Source organism: Scomber japonicus, chromosome 17 (assembly GCF_027409825.1).
Source record: "Scomber japonicus isolate fScoJap1 chromosome 17, fScoJap1.pri, whole genome shotgun sequence".
In the NCBI taxonomy this organism is placed as follows: domain Eukaryota; kingdom Metazoa; phylum Chordata; class Actinopteri; order Scombriformes; family Scombridae; genus Scomber; species Scomber japonicus.
In genome coordinates, this window is record NC_070594.1 from 9,509,992 (window position 1) to 9,525,377 (window position 15,386).

The 15,386-nt window shown below is 40.2% G+C and overlaps 2 protein-coding genes across 2 annotated transcripts; both read left to right on the forward strand.

Moving 5' to 3' along the window:
* Positions 1–2,474: 2,474 nt before the first annotated feature.
* LOC128376800 (thrombomodulin-like) lies at positions 2,475–3,755 on the forward strand. The gene has a single exon (XM_053336656.1). The coding sequence runs from the start codon at positions 2,475–2,477 to the stop codon at positions 3,753–3,755; it is 1,281 nt and encodes a 426-aa protein (XP_053192631.1).
* Positions 3,756–6,329: 2,574 nt separating this feature from the next.
* On the forward strand, positions 6,330–12,761 carry LOC128377160 (toll-like receptor 5). Its single transcript, XM_053337069.1, has 5 exons — positions 6,330–6,420; positions 8,058–8,130; positions 8,463–10,740; positions 10,950–11,038; positions 12,073–12,761. Exons 2-5 carry the CDS (start codon positions 8,083–8,085, stop codon positions 12,307–12,309), a joined length of 2,652 nt encoding a protein of 883 aa, XP_053193044.1. The 5' UTR covers positions 6,330–6,420; positions 8,058–8,082; the 3' UTR covers positions 12,310–12,761.
* Positions 12,762–15,386: the final 2,625 nt, after the last annotated feature.

Below are 15,386 nucleotides of genomic sequence, written 5' to 3' on the forward strand. Positions count from 1 at the left end.
ACACACCAGCAGCAGACCGCGATATGTTTCATGTCTTAATGTGAGGGTTAGACTGAAATAGTGGAAGAAAAGAACAGTGATAGGTCAATTGATGCAAGGGGCCTGCTTGCTCAAATGGACCTCCAGTTTGTAGGGCTTCTAGTTACAATGACTAGGACCTTTGGTGAGGCAAGATGCCTCTCTGATGCCCTGCAGTCTCCTAATCTGGATTTAGGTTTAGCTGTTGATTTAGTTAGGCTCTTGTTCAAACTCTTAAGGACTGTAGAGCTGAAACACACTTTTAAGAGCTGTAGAAAGAAGTTTTCCATACAGCTGAATAGTGCAATATTAAGACTGATCCTGCACCCAAAAGAAAAAAAAAAATCAGCAAAGGGCTTGATGGGCATGCTGTCATAAACCAGCTCAGGACCAGCGACAATTTTCGCACAGGTATATTATAGTATATAGATAGGACTAGTATGTATAACCAGAGTCAGTTTAGTGCATGTGACACCTTCTTAACAGTCCACAAGCGAGAGATGCACCATGGATAACTGAGGAGACGTGACAGTGGAGCAACGTGAACCTGTGAGTTATGGTCTAACTAGTCTCCGTCCACTTATTCAACGTGCTTAAATATGGGTAATATTTCAGAAAAACGCTCTATTTTAATCAATGTGTCAGCTTCTGTTTTTGCCGGACGTGGAAGCACGGCGCATCAAAACAGCACAGAGCAAATCGTGCAGGACAGGAAATCGTGTACAAAATTCAAAATAAAACACCGGGTTAATTTTCCAAATAAAATGCACCGTGTTTACGGCGGATCATATTTCCCTCCTCACTACAGGTCTGAAGTACAGGTCCGAGGTTTAGATATAAAGTTCATTGTGACTTTGCTACTACTGTGTGGGCTAACAAAATAATAATAATAATAATAATAATAATAATAATAATAATAATATAGTAATTTCAGCATTCTGGGGATATAAGATGTAGGTTATCTGTGTTTGAAATATTACCATCTGTATTTAAACTTTAAATAGCCTAATAATAAACCAGTGTTTTATTGCTTTGCATGTCTTCCAAGCCTATGATAATGTGAATGAACTCATGTTGACAATAATTTGTTGACACAAAAGAAAGAGCAATTGCATCACTTTCACCTACACAGGACACACAGCTAAGTAGTTAGTTTTACTATTAGCACTTTATTTTTTAATTTTACATTAATTTCCATATTGTGTAAAGGACCGGGGGGAAAAAATTGGCGTGCACTTTGCTCTGCCCTCTTCTACCTTTGAGCCCCTGCCCCTCTATAATCATGTGCACATCCCTCTCTCTGTCTCTCTGTGTGTGTGCGTGTGTGTGTGTGTGTGTGTGTGTGTGTGTGTGTGTGTCTTGATGGGCTTGATGTTGCTTTGCGATAAGGCTTTTAGACAGCGTCGAGGTTAAGTAAGCAGACCAGAGGCCTGTACGAAGCTGGATTAACATACCCAGGATATCTCTCCGTTACCTGGGTTGATTTACCCAGACATTCGTAATCTAGGATAAACTAGATGAAGCTGGTTATTAACTTGGTCATTGAACCCAGGGTTTTCCAATCTGGATCACTGCACGCTCACATAAAGGGGAGGTGTTTGCAGCGTCTGACCAATCACAAACATGGAGAAACCCTGCAGAGCTACTTTACCATGGAGGAGCAGACAATTATTCTTCAACAATATGAAGAATTCAATCACATCATCCAGGCCAAAAGCAACACTGTTGCTGCAGCAAAAGCCAGGAAGGAGTGCTGGCAGAAAATTGCTGACTCTGTTAATGCTTAAATGCATGAGATCATACAATATTAATTTATCAGACAATATAAACGGACAGCACTCTGATCACACAATGCCACTTTATTACGGCACAGACGTTTGGGGCAGATCGCTTCCTCAGTGCCCTTCCTTTCATAAGAGACATTAAGTTAGTTTAATATTCAACATTCAAAATACAAACCTATTATGCGCTTCAACCATTTGAGTGAATGATGTCAAACCAACTGTATAAAAGACTAATATCCCTCATGTGTCTCAAGGCTTATTTTACAAATATATCTTTTCGTCAATTTTTTACAATTACAATAAATAAATACAGTTATTATGCTCCCTGACCCTTTGATCTCAGGATGTCAAACCTACAGAATAATATCCCTCATGTGCCTCAAGGATTATTTTTTAAATATATATTTTGGTCAATTAAAAAATGTCATCTATCCCTAAAAACTCTTGCTCTCCTAAGCGCTCCTCTCACGATCCACGCACCAATGTTGACAGGATCTTTTAAGAATGGGCAGGTCATTTTCTAAGAGAGCTGATTGGTCAGGAGGTGGTGCTTGCATACTCATTGATCTCTTATCCAGAACATAACCTGCTAACCCTGAAGTTACCTCGATAAGAGAAAATCCAGCTTCGTAGTACAGGCCTCAGGAAAAGAGGTCTTCAAACATCGACATCATGACTCCTACATCACACGCTCTTCTTGTGTGCGTGATTTTCCTCTGCGGGATGGAGGAAACAGTCCTCTCCCAGCACGGACTTTGCGCCGGGAATCAGTGTGTTGCAATTTTCCAGGAGCTTAAACATTTTTCTGAGGCGCAGACAAGATGCAAAAGCATGGGCGGAAAGTTGTTCGAGACAAACTCAGACTCGCAAGTACCGGAGAGGTTATTCAGCGGGATCAATGGTACTTTCTGGCTGGGGACTGCAAAGAAATCGGCAGGTCCCCAAAGCTGCTTTACTGTCTATGCGCTCGTGGGACATAACCTCACACATCAACAGGAGCCGTGTCAAGAGAAACTGGATGGATTTGTGTGCCAATATGAAATAGAAGAGCCTTGCAGGAGTTTAGAGGCAGAAGCGGGCGCACAGTTGAGGTACACCTCTCATCTGGGTTTCGAGGTGAAGGATTCAGCGACGTTTCCACAAGGAACCATGGCTGTAGCGGAAAGGGCTGGCGTCAAATATCCCGACACGAAGCATTTTTGTTTCTCGAAGACATGGTTGCGGGCTCCCTGGAATTGCGAGGTGTTGCAGGGCGGCTGTGAGCACGGCTGCAATTCTACAACAGGCTCTTGCAACTGTCCCACAGGGGAAACTCTCCATCCCAACAACATCACCTGCACCAAAGATCCGTGCAAAGAGTGTCAACACACGTGCCAAAAGGGGGGCGACACACACGTGTGCACGTGCAACACGGGTTACAGGCTGGCGAAAGATGGGAAGACGTGTGTGGACATCGATGAGTGCAAGGAGAAGAGCCCCTGCACAGGTGAAGGCGAGGAGTGTGAGAACACCGAGGGAGGGTATCAGTGCGTTTGCAAAGATGAATACGTGAAGGAGGATGGAGTGTGTGTGAATGTTAGTATCTGTTTTAAATGTGAGCACATGGACTGTCAGAAATTAAATGGGATTTATCAGTGTGTGTGTCGAGAGGGGTTCAGAGTGGCACCGTGGGACCCCACCAAGTGTGAGATAAAATGCACCGAGCAAGCCTGTCCAACTAATTGCAAACACGAGGCCGATGAGCAGGTTTGCTACTGTCCTGAAGGCTACGTTAAAGATGTTCAAAACAACACTGTCTATTGCACAGACATCGACGAATGTGACAATAACCCGTGTGATCACACCTGTGAAAATGTGTTTGGTAGTTACAGCTGTACGTGCAATGAGTCTTTCGAGCTGCAAGGTAAACATAAGTGTGTACGCACGGACGACTACGATGGCGGCGCAGGCTAACCTCCAACACTCCCACCAAAACAACCACCGCCCCCAGACATCAACACCCGTAGCATCCTCCTAGGTATAACCTTGTTCATGGGTTTGTGCTTGGCACTAGTGTGTTTCGTAGTCCTAATCATGATCAAACGTTGCGGCAAACGTGAACTTTACTCCCTCTGAGAACCAGATATAGATATTTTCTATCCGCAGCAAGTGTCCACAGAGAAGTAGGCGATAAAGTTACCCAGAAAAAAGATTAGGCTATAAGGCTACTTTTTTTCCCGATAGGCTACACCTTTTGAAATAAAATAACCCACATTGACATGTAGAGACGTTTGTAGCTATTGAAAACAGGAAACCACAACAAACTGTATTTTCTCTATATATACTATATAAAAACAAAACAAAAAATAGGCAGTTCAATTCTCAGTTCAGTTCTTCCAACAACAAAAAATTAAAGCATTTCACTTTGCAATTCAGTTTCTTCAAAATAAAGCAGTTCACTTTTCAATTCAGTTTCTTCAAAATAGAGCAGTTCACTTTGCAATTCAGTTAAAAAAATAAAACAGTTGATTTGTCAGTGAAAAAAATACGTCAATAAAGTAAAATAAAAACAAAAACGTCTGCCTACTCACAATTGTGAGTAGGCAGACAACTTAAGTTGTGTGTGTGAGCTGCGGTCCGAGTGGGCTTTTTGTGGCGTGTGTATCCAGTTGAGAAAGGTCTATGGCGTGATGAGGTGAGTATGGTGTCGGCTGCTGTAACTATGGCGAACGGGAATATAAAACGGCCTATCTATGTTATTTTTCCCTGTCATAGTCGCGCACAGTGCTTCGTTGCTCAGACTACCCGGACTACCCGGTCACCACTGCTCCAACGTCTCTCTCTCTCTCTCTCTCCTTCCGACTCCCGGAAATAGATTCTGTTTTCCCGCGAGTAGCGTCCAGTTTCCGGTGTGGACGGGAGTTTCATCCGGTATTGTGCCGTATTAAGCATGGTATTAAACACCCCTGCAGTGAAATGTACCCCCTCGCGGGAGCGCGCACGGATCAATCAGTTGTTCGCAAACAAACGCAGGGGAAAATACCATTTTACGATTTTAATTATTTATGATGGATTTAGAAGAGAAGAACATCGGTTACTTACAGTCTTCTTTTAAAGAGTGTAAATAACCGATGTTCTTCTCAACACAAAATCGGATAATAGCGAACGCAAAACAACACCTTTTTGTATGTTCTGTGGAAATATACCCCTTACAAAATGAATGAAATTGATTTTTTTGAGCAAGTTGAATGTATTTGACTTGGCGTTTCATAAGGCTAAATATAATCCCAGCTTTTCTTGCAATTCATAGGTTCAAAAGTATGTGCTTTTAATTGGGTTACCTGTATATTAAGCTACTCATATAGGTCGAAACAATAGCCTTCTGATCCAGAATAGCACCTATAACGAAAATGTAATGTGGTCTATATGCCTATAGACTGATAGATAAGTCATAACATCTGTGTGTTTCTCACCATTAAAGGACATGTTCTCTCCATCAAATACTCTTGTTTTTAAGATATTAAATATTTTTCTTGCTGCTTTATAAAATAAAATACAATAAATAAATCCCCCATCCAACATTGACTGTTCTCTCTTCTGTTGTCAGACCTATCAAACTCATACATATATTGGAACCAAATGTATGCTGTTAAAGGTACCTTATGCTGGGGTAAACAGGACCAAAATTATGCAGGTTATCAGGCTATCTTCTGCAGCTCCCATGTAGTAATACTTAAGAACAAGATAAATTTGTTCTTCCTTTTTTACATCTTTGGTTTCATCTGCCATAAGGGCAAAGAACTGACTTTCTTTGACCTCACTGATAACGGTGGAGCACATTTTCTGATTATGTGTCCAACATTTCATTTTGGATTCAGTGGTTTTTTTATTTAGCATGACCCGTTTTCAAATTCTTTTTCACAACTGTATTATGATTACCAAGATCCTCTAATGTAGCAAGGACGTTTCTCTTGTTGCCTGAGTGCACTGTCTCTCTATGAACCCTTTGTGCTATGTTTTGTGTTGGAGTTAACAGTAAAACTTCAGCTGCTGCTTCCCTGCTGGCCATGAGAAAGAATGCAGGTTTAAAATACTGAGACATATTACCAACCCTGACCCTGAGGACCTCAGACTCTTACTGGTATTATATGGCTGCAGTAGCTCTTTAATGTAGACCGGTGCATGAACATGCTGGGCTCTGAACGTGATTACAAGGATCTTGAGCTGGATTCTGAATTTGATGGGAGTCTGTTGTAAAGATCAGGATTGGTGTTAGATGAGGCCTTTGGGGGGACACTGTCAAGACAGAAGCTTGGCAGCATCAGAACTGCATTTCAGAGAGAAATAAAGACTTATTGACTAATTATTAATTATTAATGATAAAGAACACATTTTCAAAAATGAATCTGACTTTTACTCACCCAAAGTGTGATTGAGAAACTTCTGCTTTCCACAGGCCAGTTTTGCCACACTAACTTAGCGGAAGATGAAGGGGAGACATGTTTACGGGTCTCAGAACAGTTTTATTAACAGCACAGTGAGTATGAGGGGAAGGTCCTCACAGAGGAGGTGTGGTATCCACTTCACCCAAAGCAGAGAAGCTGGGGAGCATTTTTCAGCACGCACAACTACAACATAGGTAAGAATCCAGCTTGATTGCACAGTAAAGAGGATGCAAGCAGGAATATGTAGCTTCATTTGTCGTTTTCTCAAACATTTTGTTGAAAGTAAGTTACATGATTTGTGTAGTCTCTGAAATCTAAAAACATAGGAAGTGTTTGAGCAAACGTTGCAAAAACAGACTGTTGTGAAATGGGTCAAGTTAGGCTGCCGGCCTGTTGAGTAACGCAACAGTATAGAAGTGTTGATGACAGTTTACTTGACAGACTATCATAGAAATGTCAAGTGGAAGCTGATCTGCCAGTATTATAGGTCAAGGCTATCAGAGCGATACACAGGAGAAATACAGATAAAAGTTATGAACTTGTTTAAGGAACAAACAGATGAGACAATAAAGAGAAAGTGTAAAATCAACGATCATAGATGTAAAATGTTTTTTGATAACACTTTACCTTAAACCCCATATTTAGTAGGCCTATTTATTAGCAGCATGATTAATAAATGGCTTGGCTATGTATGTTGTTGTTACTACACTCATTTGGGCATCAGAAATTAGCCTAATGTCCCTGGCTCACCTGTTAACTGCTATGGCCCAGACTAATGTGGCATTCAAAGAGTTGATTGCAAGTTATGGGACTTCATCTTACTAATGTGTCTAGTCTTGCCTTTTGACTTATTTTAAGCCAAATAGAGGACATCTTTTGATTAAGTATTATGCAGTTGTGATTATTGAAGGAGTACTTCAACAATCTAATATTACAACTTCCTTGGTGGACTTGTGAGCATGGGGCGGATTTAGGAATTGACAAGATCCGGGGCTAAGCCCAGAGCCTGGGACAATTTCTTTTTACATGTGTAGAATATAATCTCACTGCATTGTATTACTACTGCAAACATTTCACTCTGTCACAACACTGCCTTAACTGAAATGTCTTTAGAAGTTTCACTCTTTATCACTACTGTTAGAAATCTCACTCAGATTCAGTCAGAAGCTGGTTGAAGTCATTGTTCACAAAAAGACTTTATACGGATTTTAAAAAACAAAACAAAACACACATTCCAAGCTTTAGAGAAAATAGGTGGCTGCTGCTCCACCCTAGGTCTGCCCCTACTTGTGAGGGATCTTCTTTTTTTTTTAAAGAAAAAAAGAGTATTAGTCATCTTGATACCATCTATCTAGGTTTGTTTCTCTCAGACTTCAGAAAGCTCCTTCGAAAGCCACAGAAGATACTCATCTGTGTTGTCAGGCTGAGTAGCATTGCTGATAATAAGTAAACTGAACTTCATGTGTAAAATTGGTGGAGTGGCTCTTCAATAAGTTACATGGAAATGATGCTATTTACTATTTACTTTAATTGTTATAAAAAGGTGAAGTAAACCACACACTCATAAATCAAAAGCATCAAACATTTTTCAGGAACAAACACTAACATAATATAGTCCTGTGTATGGTAGCTGAAGCAGGGGTAATGATCATAACAACATGAGCACATTCCAGTTATTAGCTCAAGGCAAACATGACAACCATTCAAATTTGCTGAACCTGCTAAAGCAAGCAGTCTGACAAAGTTTCCCCTTTCCCTTTATACTTTATTAAACTTCCTCATTACACCAACATTGCATCCTTAAGCTTTGTTATTTTTCACTTTCTCACAGGGCATTTTGTTAGGGCAAGGACAATATGAGGATGCTGGCTCTTCAGTTGGTTTTCATTGCAGTGTACATACAGGTAAGTGTATAAAACATGTACTGTATGAGTTAAATGACAAGAGTCATGGCACTCTGATGTCTGGGTGGTAAACATTAACCTGGAGCTAGAGGCCGGTTACTATAGTTTAGACCGAAGCCTTGAAACTGGGAAAAACAGTTAGTCTGTGTCTAAGTGATTAATTCTACCTATAAGCAAATGCAGCCTATCAGCAAATCCAAAGATAACTAATTGACATATATTAGGGTGTCACTGATCTCTCTGTATTCCCCTAAATGTATAATTCTTTTTTTAATATTGTAATTTCAGTTCCTTTTCAATTAAAAGAAGTAATGTTAACTTCCTACTCGCAGGTACATACATGCTACCCATCATGTACTCTCCACAACCTTGTGGCTGACTGCACGGGACGGCACCTTTATTCAGTTCCTGCTCTGCCTCCTAACATCACCCACATCTACCTGGAGTTCAACCACATCAGTGAGATCAACAGAACCTCGCTCCGAGACTTTGTGCAGCTGCAACAGTTAGATCTTGGAAACCAGCGTGTGCAACTCATAATAAGGAACAATGCTTTCCTCAGGCAGAGAAAGTTGACTCGGTTGGTGCTAGGCAATAATATTCAGCTTCAGCTAGAGCCAAGGGCATTTGCAGGACTGTTCAAATTGCAATATCTCGATTTGGGTTATTGCAATTTGGACAACTCCATACTGGCAGAAAGCTATCTGCAGCCGCTTTTGTCCTTAGAAACACTTGATCTCTTTGGTAACAAAATAGTGAGACTCCAACCTGGACCATTCTTTTCAAGACTCACTAAGTTCACACAGCTAAACCTCAAATTGAATCAGATTGACAGACTATGTGAAGAAGATCTTGCTGGTTTTAGGGGGAAGAACTTCACACTCCTGAACTTGGAATCCAACCACTTAGACCGCATGTTTGGAGATCTTGACTGGAAAAAATGCGGAAACCCTTTTAGAGGGATGGCCTTTAATATTCTTGACTTATCTAGCAATGGGTTCAGTTTGAATAGATCAAGACAGTTTTTCAAAGCAATTGAGGGGACTCAGATTCATCATCTTATATATTCTGGACACATGGGTAAAGACTTTTCACATGACAACTTACGCGATCCAGACAAAAACACATTTGAAGGCCTCATGAACAGTGCAATTGAAATTTTAGATCTGTCTAAAAGCCGAATATTCGCTCTGCAGATAGCTGTCTTCAGTCCTCTGAATAATGCGAAAATAATTGATATTTCCCAAAACAAAATCAATCAGATTGACAGAAATGCCTTTGACGGTCAGGTACATTTACGAATGCTCAACCTGTCATACAACCTTCTAGGAGAAATACACTCTTACACATTCACCAATCTGACAGACCTTAGGGTGTTGGATTTGTCTTACAACCACATTGGTGTTTTGAGATATGAAGCATTCAGTGGTCTTTCCTATTTACGAGCCTTATATCTGACAGGAAATTCACTGCGAGACCTGGGTTTCCCTGTGTCATTACCAAACTTAGATTTTCTCCTTTTGGGTGACAATAAGTTGAAGTCACTAAGCAGTATTGTTGACTTGGGCATGAACAGTATTTATGTGAATGTTGAAGGCAACAGATTAACAAACTTGGAGGATGTTTATGTCATTTTAACTCATTTCAAGCGTCTCCAAAATCTTTTCTATGGTGGCAACTTCATCAAGTGGTGCAGTTCAAACATTACAATACCTCTCAGTAATAGCTTGCAAGTTCTGGATCTTCATGATAGTTTCCTGCACATAATTTGGACGCAAGGGAAGTGCCTTGATCTGTTTGATCATCTTGAGAATCTTCTCGCTCTGGATTTAAGCTTCAACTCACTCGCGGCTCTCCCTGAAGGTATTTTCAGAGGCCTCAGCTCGATCATAGAGCTTGACCTCTCGTCTAATGCCTTGACCTATCTGCAGCAGGATATCTTTCCTGTCAGCCTTAAAAGACTTGACCTGTCAAAAAACTTCTTGGCATTTCCAGACCCTACAACCTTTCAGTCTCTCCTCTTTCTAAGCCTTGCGGAAAATCGGTTCCACTGTGATTGCAATCTTGAGAGCTTCCTAACATGGCTGAACATGACCAATATAACCTTCCTGAGTCCAGTTGAGGACTACAGATGTGAGTTTCCAGCCTCTCTTCACAACCTCCCTCTGTTGAATTACTCCACGATCGTTGAGCCATGTGAAGAAGATGATGAGAAAGCTGTCCAAGATCTTAAGTTTGCTCTATTCATCTTCTCTACCCTCCTTGTAATCACCGTCATCCTCAGTGGGATTGTTTATGCCCGTTTGCGTGGGCACATATTTATTATCTACAAAAAGGTCATTGGCCGAGTTCATGAGGGTCCAAAACCCCCACCTCCTGAGGAGGAGGTACAGTATGATGTCTTCCTCTGCTTTAGCAACAATGACTACAAGTGGGTGGAAGCTGCTTTGCTGAAGAAGCTTGATAAAGAGTTTTCAGAGAACAACATCCTGCGCTGTTGTTTTGAGGCCAGAGACTTCATTCCAGGTGTTGATCACCTTTCCAACAACAGAGATGCCATCTGGGGCAGCAGGAAGACCGTGTGCATCGTCTCCAAGGAGTTTCTGAAAGGTACAACTTTTCTGACATAAATTTTTATATCAGCTTTATATTAAGTGTTTTTGTCTTTCTTAAAATCCCCATAATTCTCCTAATAGATTTGTTGCACCTGTCAGAGTGGGTCTGTTCACACCATTATCATTCTTATTAGGATGGATTACAAAGTGAACCATGAAATTAGAAATTAAAGAGTAAATTAACTGAGTCGTCCTTCTTTCTAGACGACTGGTGCCTGGAGGTGTTCACTTTGGCCCAGGGGCGGATGCTGGAGGAACTGACAAACGTCTTAATTATGTTGGTGGTAGGGGAGGTATGTATGAGGCTGCTGATTAATTGGCAGAGTTGTTTTTCTTTACACTCATTCTTCGAGGGGCTTAATTGCTGGAAATCATTGAGAGTCACAAAAAAAAGGTTTGTTTTGGTTCCTGAATGTTGGAGCTTCACTGTGTAGAATGATGTTTTTGCCGAGATTGACACTAGAAAGCTGTTTTCACATTACACGCTGAAAGTGGAAAGTTTTTCTGTGATTTGTGACATCACAAGTAGTGGATTTGTCCAACATTCAACTTATACAAATGTAATGTGGAAACTTGAAGCCTCCAGTGCCTGCACATACACTAAGAAAGGGTTTAACAGTGAAGCAGGAAACATCTTGTGTCCAGCAGTTAAATTCCTGAAATGAAATATATCGACATATTCACTGTGGAATTTTAAATGAGGGAGAGGGAGTAGATGTCATTTTAAGTTTTTCTGTAAAAACCATGTCAAACAAATATTATTATAAATATATTTAATCAGAATATTTTATATGTCTTAATATATGTGTGGAGGGTATCTTTATGTGAAAAATGAGGGGATGAGGCAAGTTGAGGAGACTCAAAACAAAAAGTAGTGGGCTAGAAAACCAAAACAATGAGCCGAAATGACACCAAAAGCCAAGCATTTATTAACCTGGATAACTATGTACTACAGGTACCATACATTTCTTCTGCTATTAGCTGGTCTTTGATGCCAGGTGACTCTCTCTGTAGTGAACAACTGGCACCAAAGACCAGCTGGCAAGGTACAATTCTGTACCTGCTTTTCACCAGTAGATGTCCGATTTCATACAGATTTAAATTAACATTTTGTCAGAGGCGGCTGTACTGCCCTCAACAGGCTGGCCCAGTTAATAATGCCACAGCAGGTGTTTTACTGGTCAAAAATTCTACCTATGCTACCTGAAGTTTCAACCCATAGTTTTCTGCTGTTTAATGTCCATCTGTAAATAATTCAAATAGAAAACACTAGTTCTCAACCATCACTGCTGACCTAAATCTCTATTCTAATGAAATCCAACTGAAGGTGGCTCACTACCAGCTGATGAAATGCAACGCAGTCAGAGCTTTCGTCGAAAGGAAAGACTATCTCATCTGGCCAAACGACCCTCAGGACCTGGAGTGGTTTTATGAGCGTCTCATCTCTCAGATACGCAAAAACTCCAAGGTGAAAAAGCCTGCTGAGGACAAACCAGAGCCTGATATCCAATCTCAGAATGAAGACGAGATCCAGCTTGAGAACATCAGCCCAATTGCTGTGTGAACTCTTATTGTACATTAAGGAAACCCTGCTGATAGCTAACATCCACTGCACTGAATTGTTACAAGCTATCATAAGTAAGCCAGCAAGTTCTCCCTTGAACACCTTTCTGATAAACAAGGTTGTTAGGTTTCAATCTTCTGCTGAACACTTCTGTGCTTGTTTCAGTGTGTGGCCCAGTTTTAAATCATGTTGTTTTATCTTTTGTCAGTTTTATTGTTTACAGCACTCCATGAACCAATGATATGTACAAACAAATGACCATTTAGTTAAATGCCACTAATATGTTTTAATGTTTCACAAAATCAGTGTAATCTCTGAAATTGATCAAGTGTAATCAGTCATTTTTGGTTATTATTTGCTGTTCTTGCTAACAAATATTGTTATCTAATAAAGTATTTGTTTGTGGAATTTAAACAAAATTGAAGATTTTTCATCCCAAACCTGTCAGATAAACCGAGAAAACCTGAAGATATTATATATTTTAGCAGGATATCTGTAAATAATAATCCCTTTAAAATTATTAGACATTTTTTTAAACAAATTTGTTATAAAATCTAATCAGATATGACCGAATATCCTTATCCTCAAGCTCCAGGTGCCTAATCAAAGAAAAAGTCTAATTTTTGCATGAATCTTTACTTACTGCTTTTAACCACTAGATGGCGATTGCTAGCTGTTTCTCTACCGTCTCTACATGATTGTCTCCAGTGATTGTTGCTCAGGACCACTGAGCAGGTTTGTGACAGCATGCCCATCAAGCCCTTTGCTGATTTTTTTTTCTTTTGGGTGCAGGATCATTCTTAATATTGCACTGTTCAGCTGTATGGAAAACTTATTTCTACAGCTCTTAAAAGTGTGTTTCAGCTCTACAGTCCTTAAGAGTTTGTACAAGAGCCTGAACAAAATCAACAGCTAAACCTAAATCCAGATTAGGAGACTGCAGGGCATCAGAGAGGCATCTTGCCTCACCAAAGATCCTCGTCATTGTAACTAGAAGCCCTACAAACTGGAGGTCCATTTGAGCAAGCAGGCCCCTTGCATCAATTGACCTATCACTGTTCTTTTCTTCCACTATTTCTTCTAGAGTACATATTGCAAGCAGTCTATCGAGAATGGTTTTACAAGACTCATGTTAACAGTGTCACTTAACCGTTGCAGGTTCCTCGGTGCCCTGTCTGCCAATGCCCTGCCCTTGTCTGCCAATTGTGCAGCATTAAGATACTCTGCGGCTTCAAAGGGCAAAAAGCTATCTTCTACAGCTCCCATGTAGTAATACTTAAGAACAAGATAAATTTGTTCTTTCTTTTTTACATCTTTGGTTTCATCTGCCATAAGGGCAAAGAACTGACTTTCTTTGACCTCACTGATAATGGTGGAGCACACATTTTCTGATTATGTGTCCAACATTTCATTTTGGATTCAGTGGCTTGTTTATTTAGCATGACCAGTTTTTAATTTCTTTTTCACAACTGTATTATGATTACCAAGAACCTCTAATGTAGCAAGGAAGTTTCTCTTGTTGCCTGAGTGCAATGTCTCTCTATGACCCCTTTGTGCTATGTTTTGTGTTGCAGTTAACAGTAAAACTTCAGCTACACTTTTATTATAGTCATGGTTTTCTGTATCCGTTTTTTGTGCTCTTGTGACAATTTAATAATCAAAGATGCCTTGTTTTTTTCTTCCATCTCAAAAATTTCCCAGTCTAACATAGCATTGATGGGTGCTTCAGACTTAGCACAGGATGCAAAGCCTCCATCTTTGAACATAGCCTTTTCCTAGTTTTTATAGCCTCTATCGGAATTGAAACCTGATTCAGTTTGGAAGGCCAAAGTGCCTGCAGGCATAACACATTTTTTTACTGATATGGCTTTGGAAAGTACATTGCACAAAGGCTGTTAAAGCTGAATCCTAAAAGTACTTAAGATAAATGCATTAGGCAGGTGGTGTACTGTACCTGTATGTTCATACAAAATTAACTTTATATTGTACTGAAGATGACAACTAGTGATTGAGACCATAACTCGTGGAGTCGTTCCCTGCTGGCCATGAGAAAGAATGCAGGTTTAAAATACTGAGACATATTGCCAACCCTGACCCTGAGGACCTCAGCCTCTTACTGGTATTATATGGCTGCAGTGGCTCTTTAATGTAGACCGGTGCCTGAACATGCAGGGCTCTGAACGTGATTACAAGGATCTTGAGCTGGATTCTGAATTTGATGGGAGGCTGTTGTAAAGATCAGGATTGGTGTTAGATGAGGCCTTTGGGGGGACACTGTCAAGACAGAAGCTTGGCAGCAACAGAACTGCATTTCAGAGAGAAATAAAGACTTATTGACTAATTATTAATTATTAATGATAAAGAACACATTTTCAAAAATGAATCTGACTTTTACTCACCCAAAGTGTGATTGAGAAACTTCTGCTTTCCACAGGCCAGTTTTGCCACACTAACTTAGCGGAAGATGAAGGGGAGACATGTTTACGGGTCTCAGAACAGTTTTATTAACAGCAGAGTGAGGATGAGGAGCAGGTCCTCACAGAGGAGGTGTGGTATCCACTTCACCCAAAGCAGAGAAGCTGGGGAGCATTTTTCAGCACGCACAACTACAATATAGGTAAGAATCCAGCTTGATTGCACAGTAAAGAGGGTGCAAGCAGGAATATGTAGCTTCATTTGTCGTTTTCTCAAACATTTTGTTGAAAGTAAGTTACATGATTTGTGTAGTCTCTGAAATCTAAAAACGTAGGAAGTGTTTGAGCAAACGTTGCAAAAACAGACTGTTGTGAAATGGGTCAAGTTAGGCTGCCGGCCTGTTGAGTAACACAATAGTATAAAAGTGTTGATGACAGTTTACTTGACAGACTATCATAGAAATGTCAAGTGGAAGCTGATCTGCCAGTATTATAGGTCAAGGCTATCAGAGCGATACACAGGAGAAATACAGATAAAAGTTATGAACTTGTTTAAGGAACAAACAGATGAGACAAAGAGAAAGTGTAAAATCAACGATCATAGGTGTAAAATGTTTTTTGGTAACACTTTACTTTAAACCCCATATTTAGTAGGCCTATTTA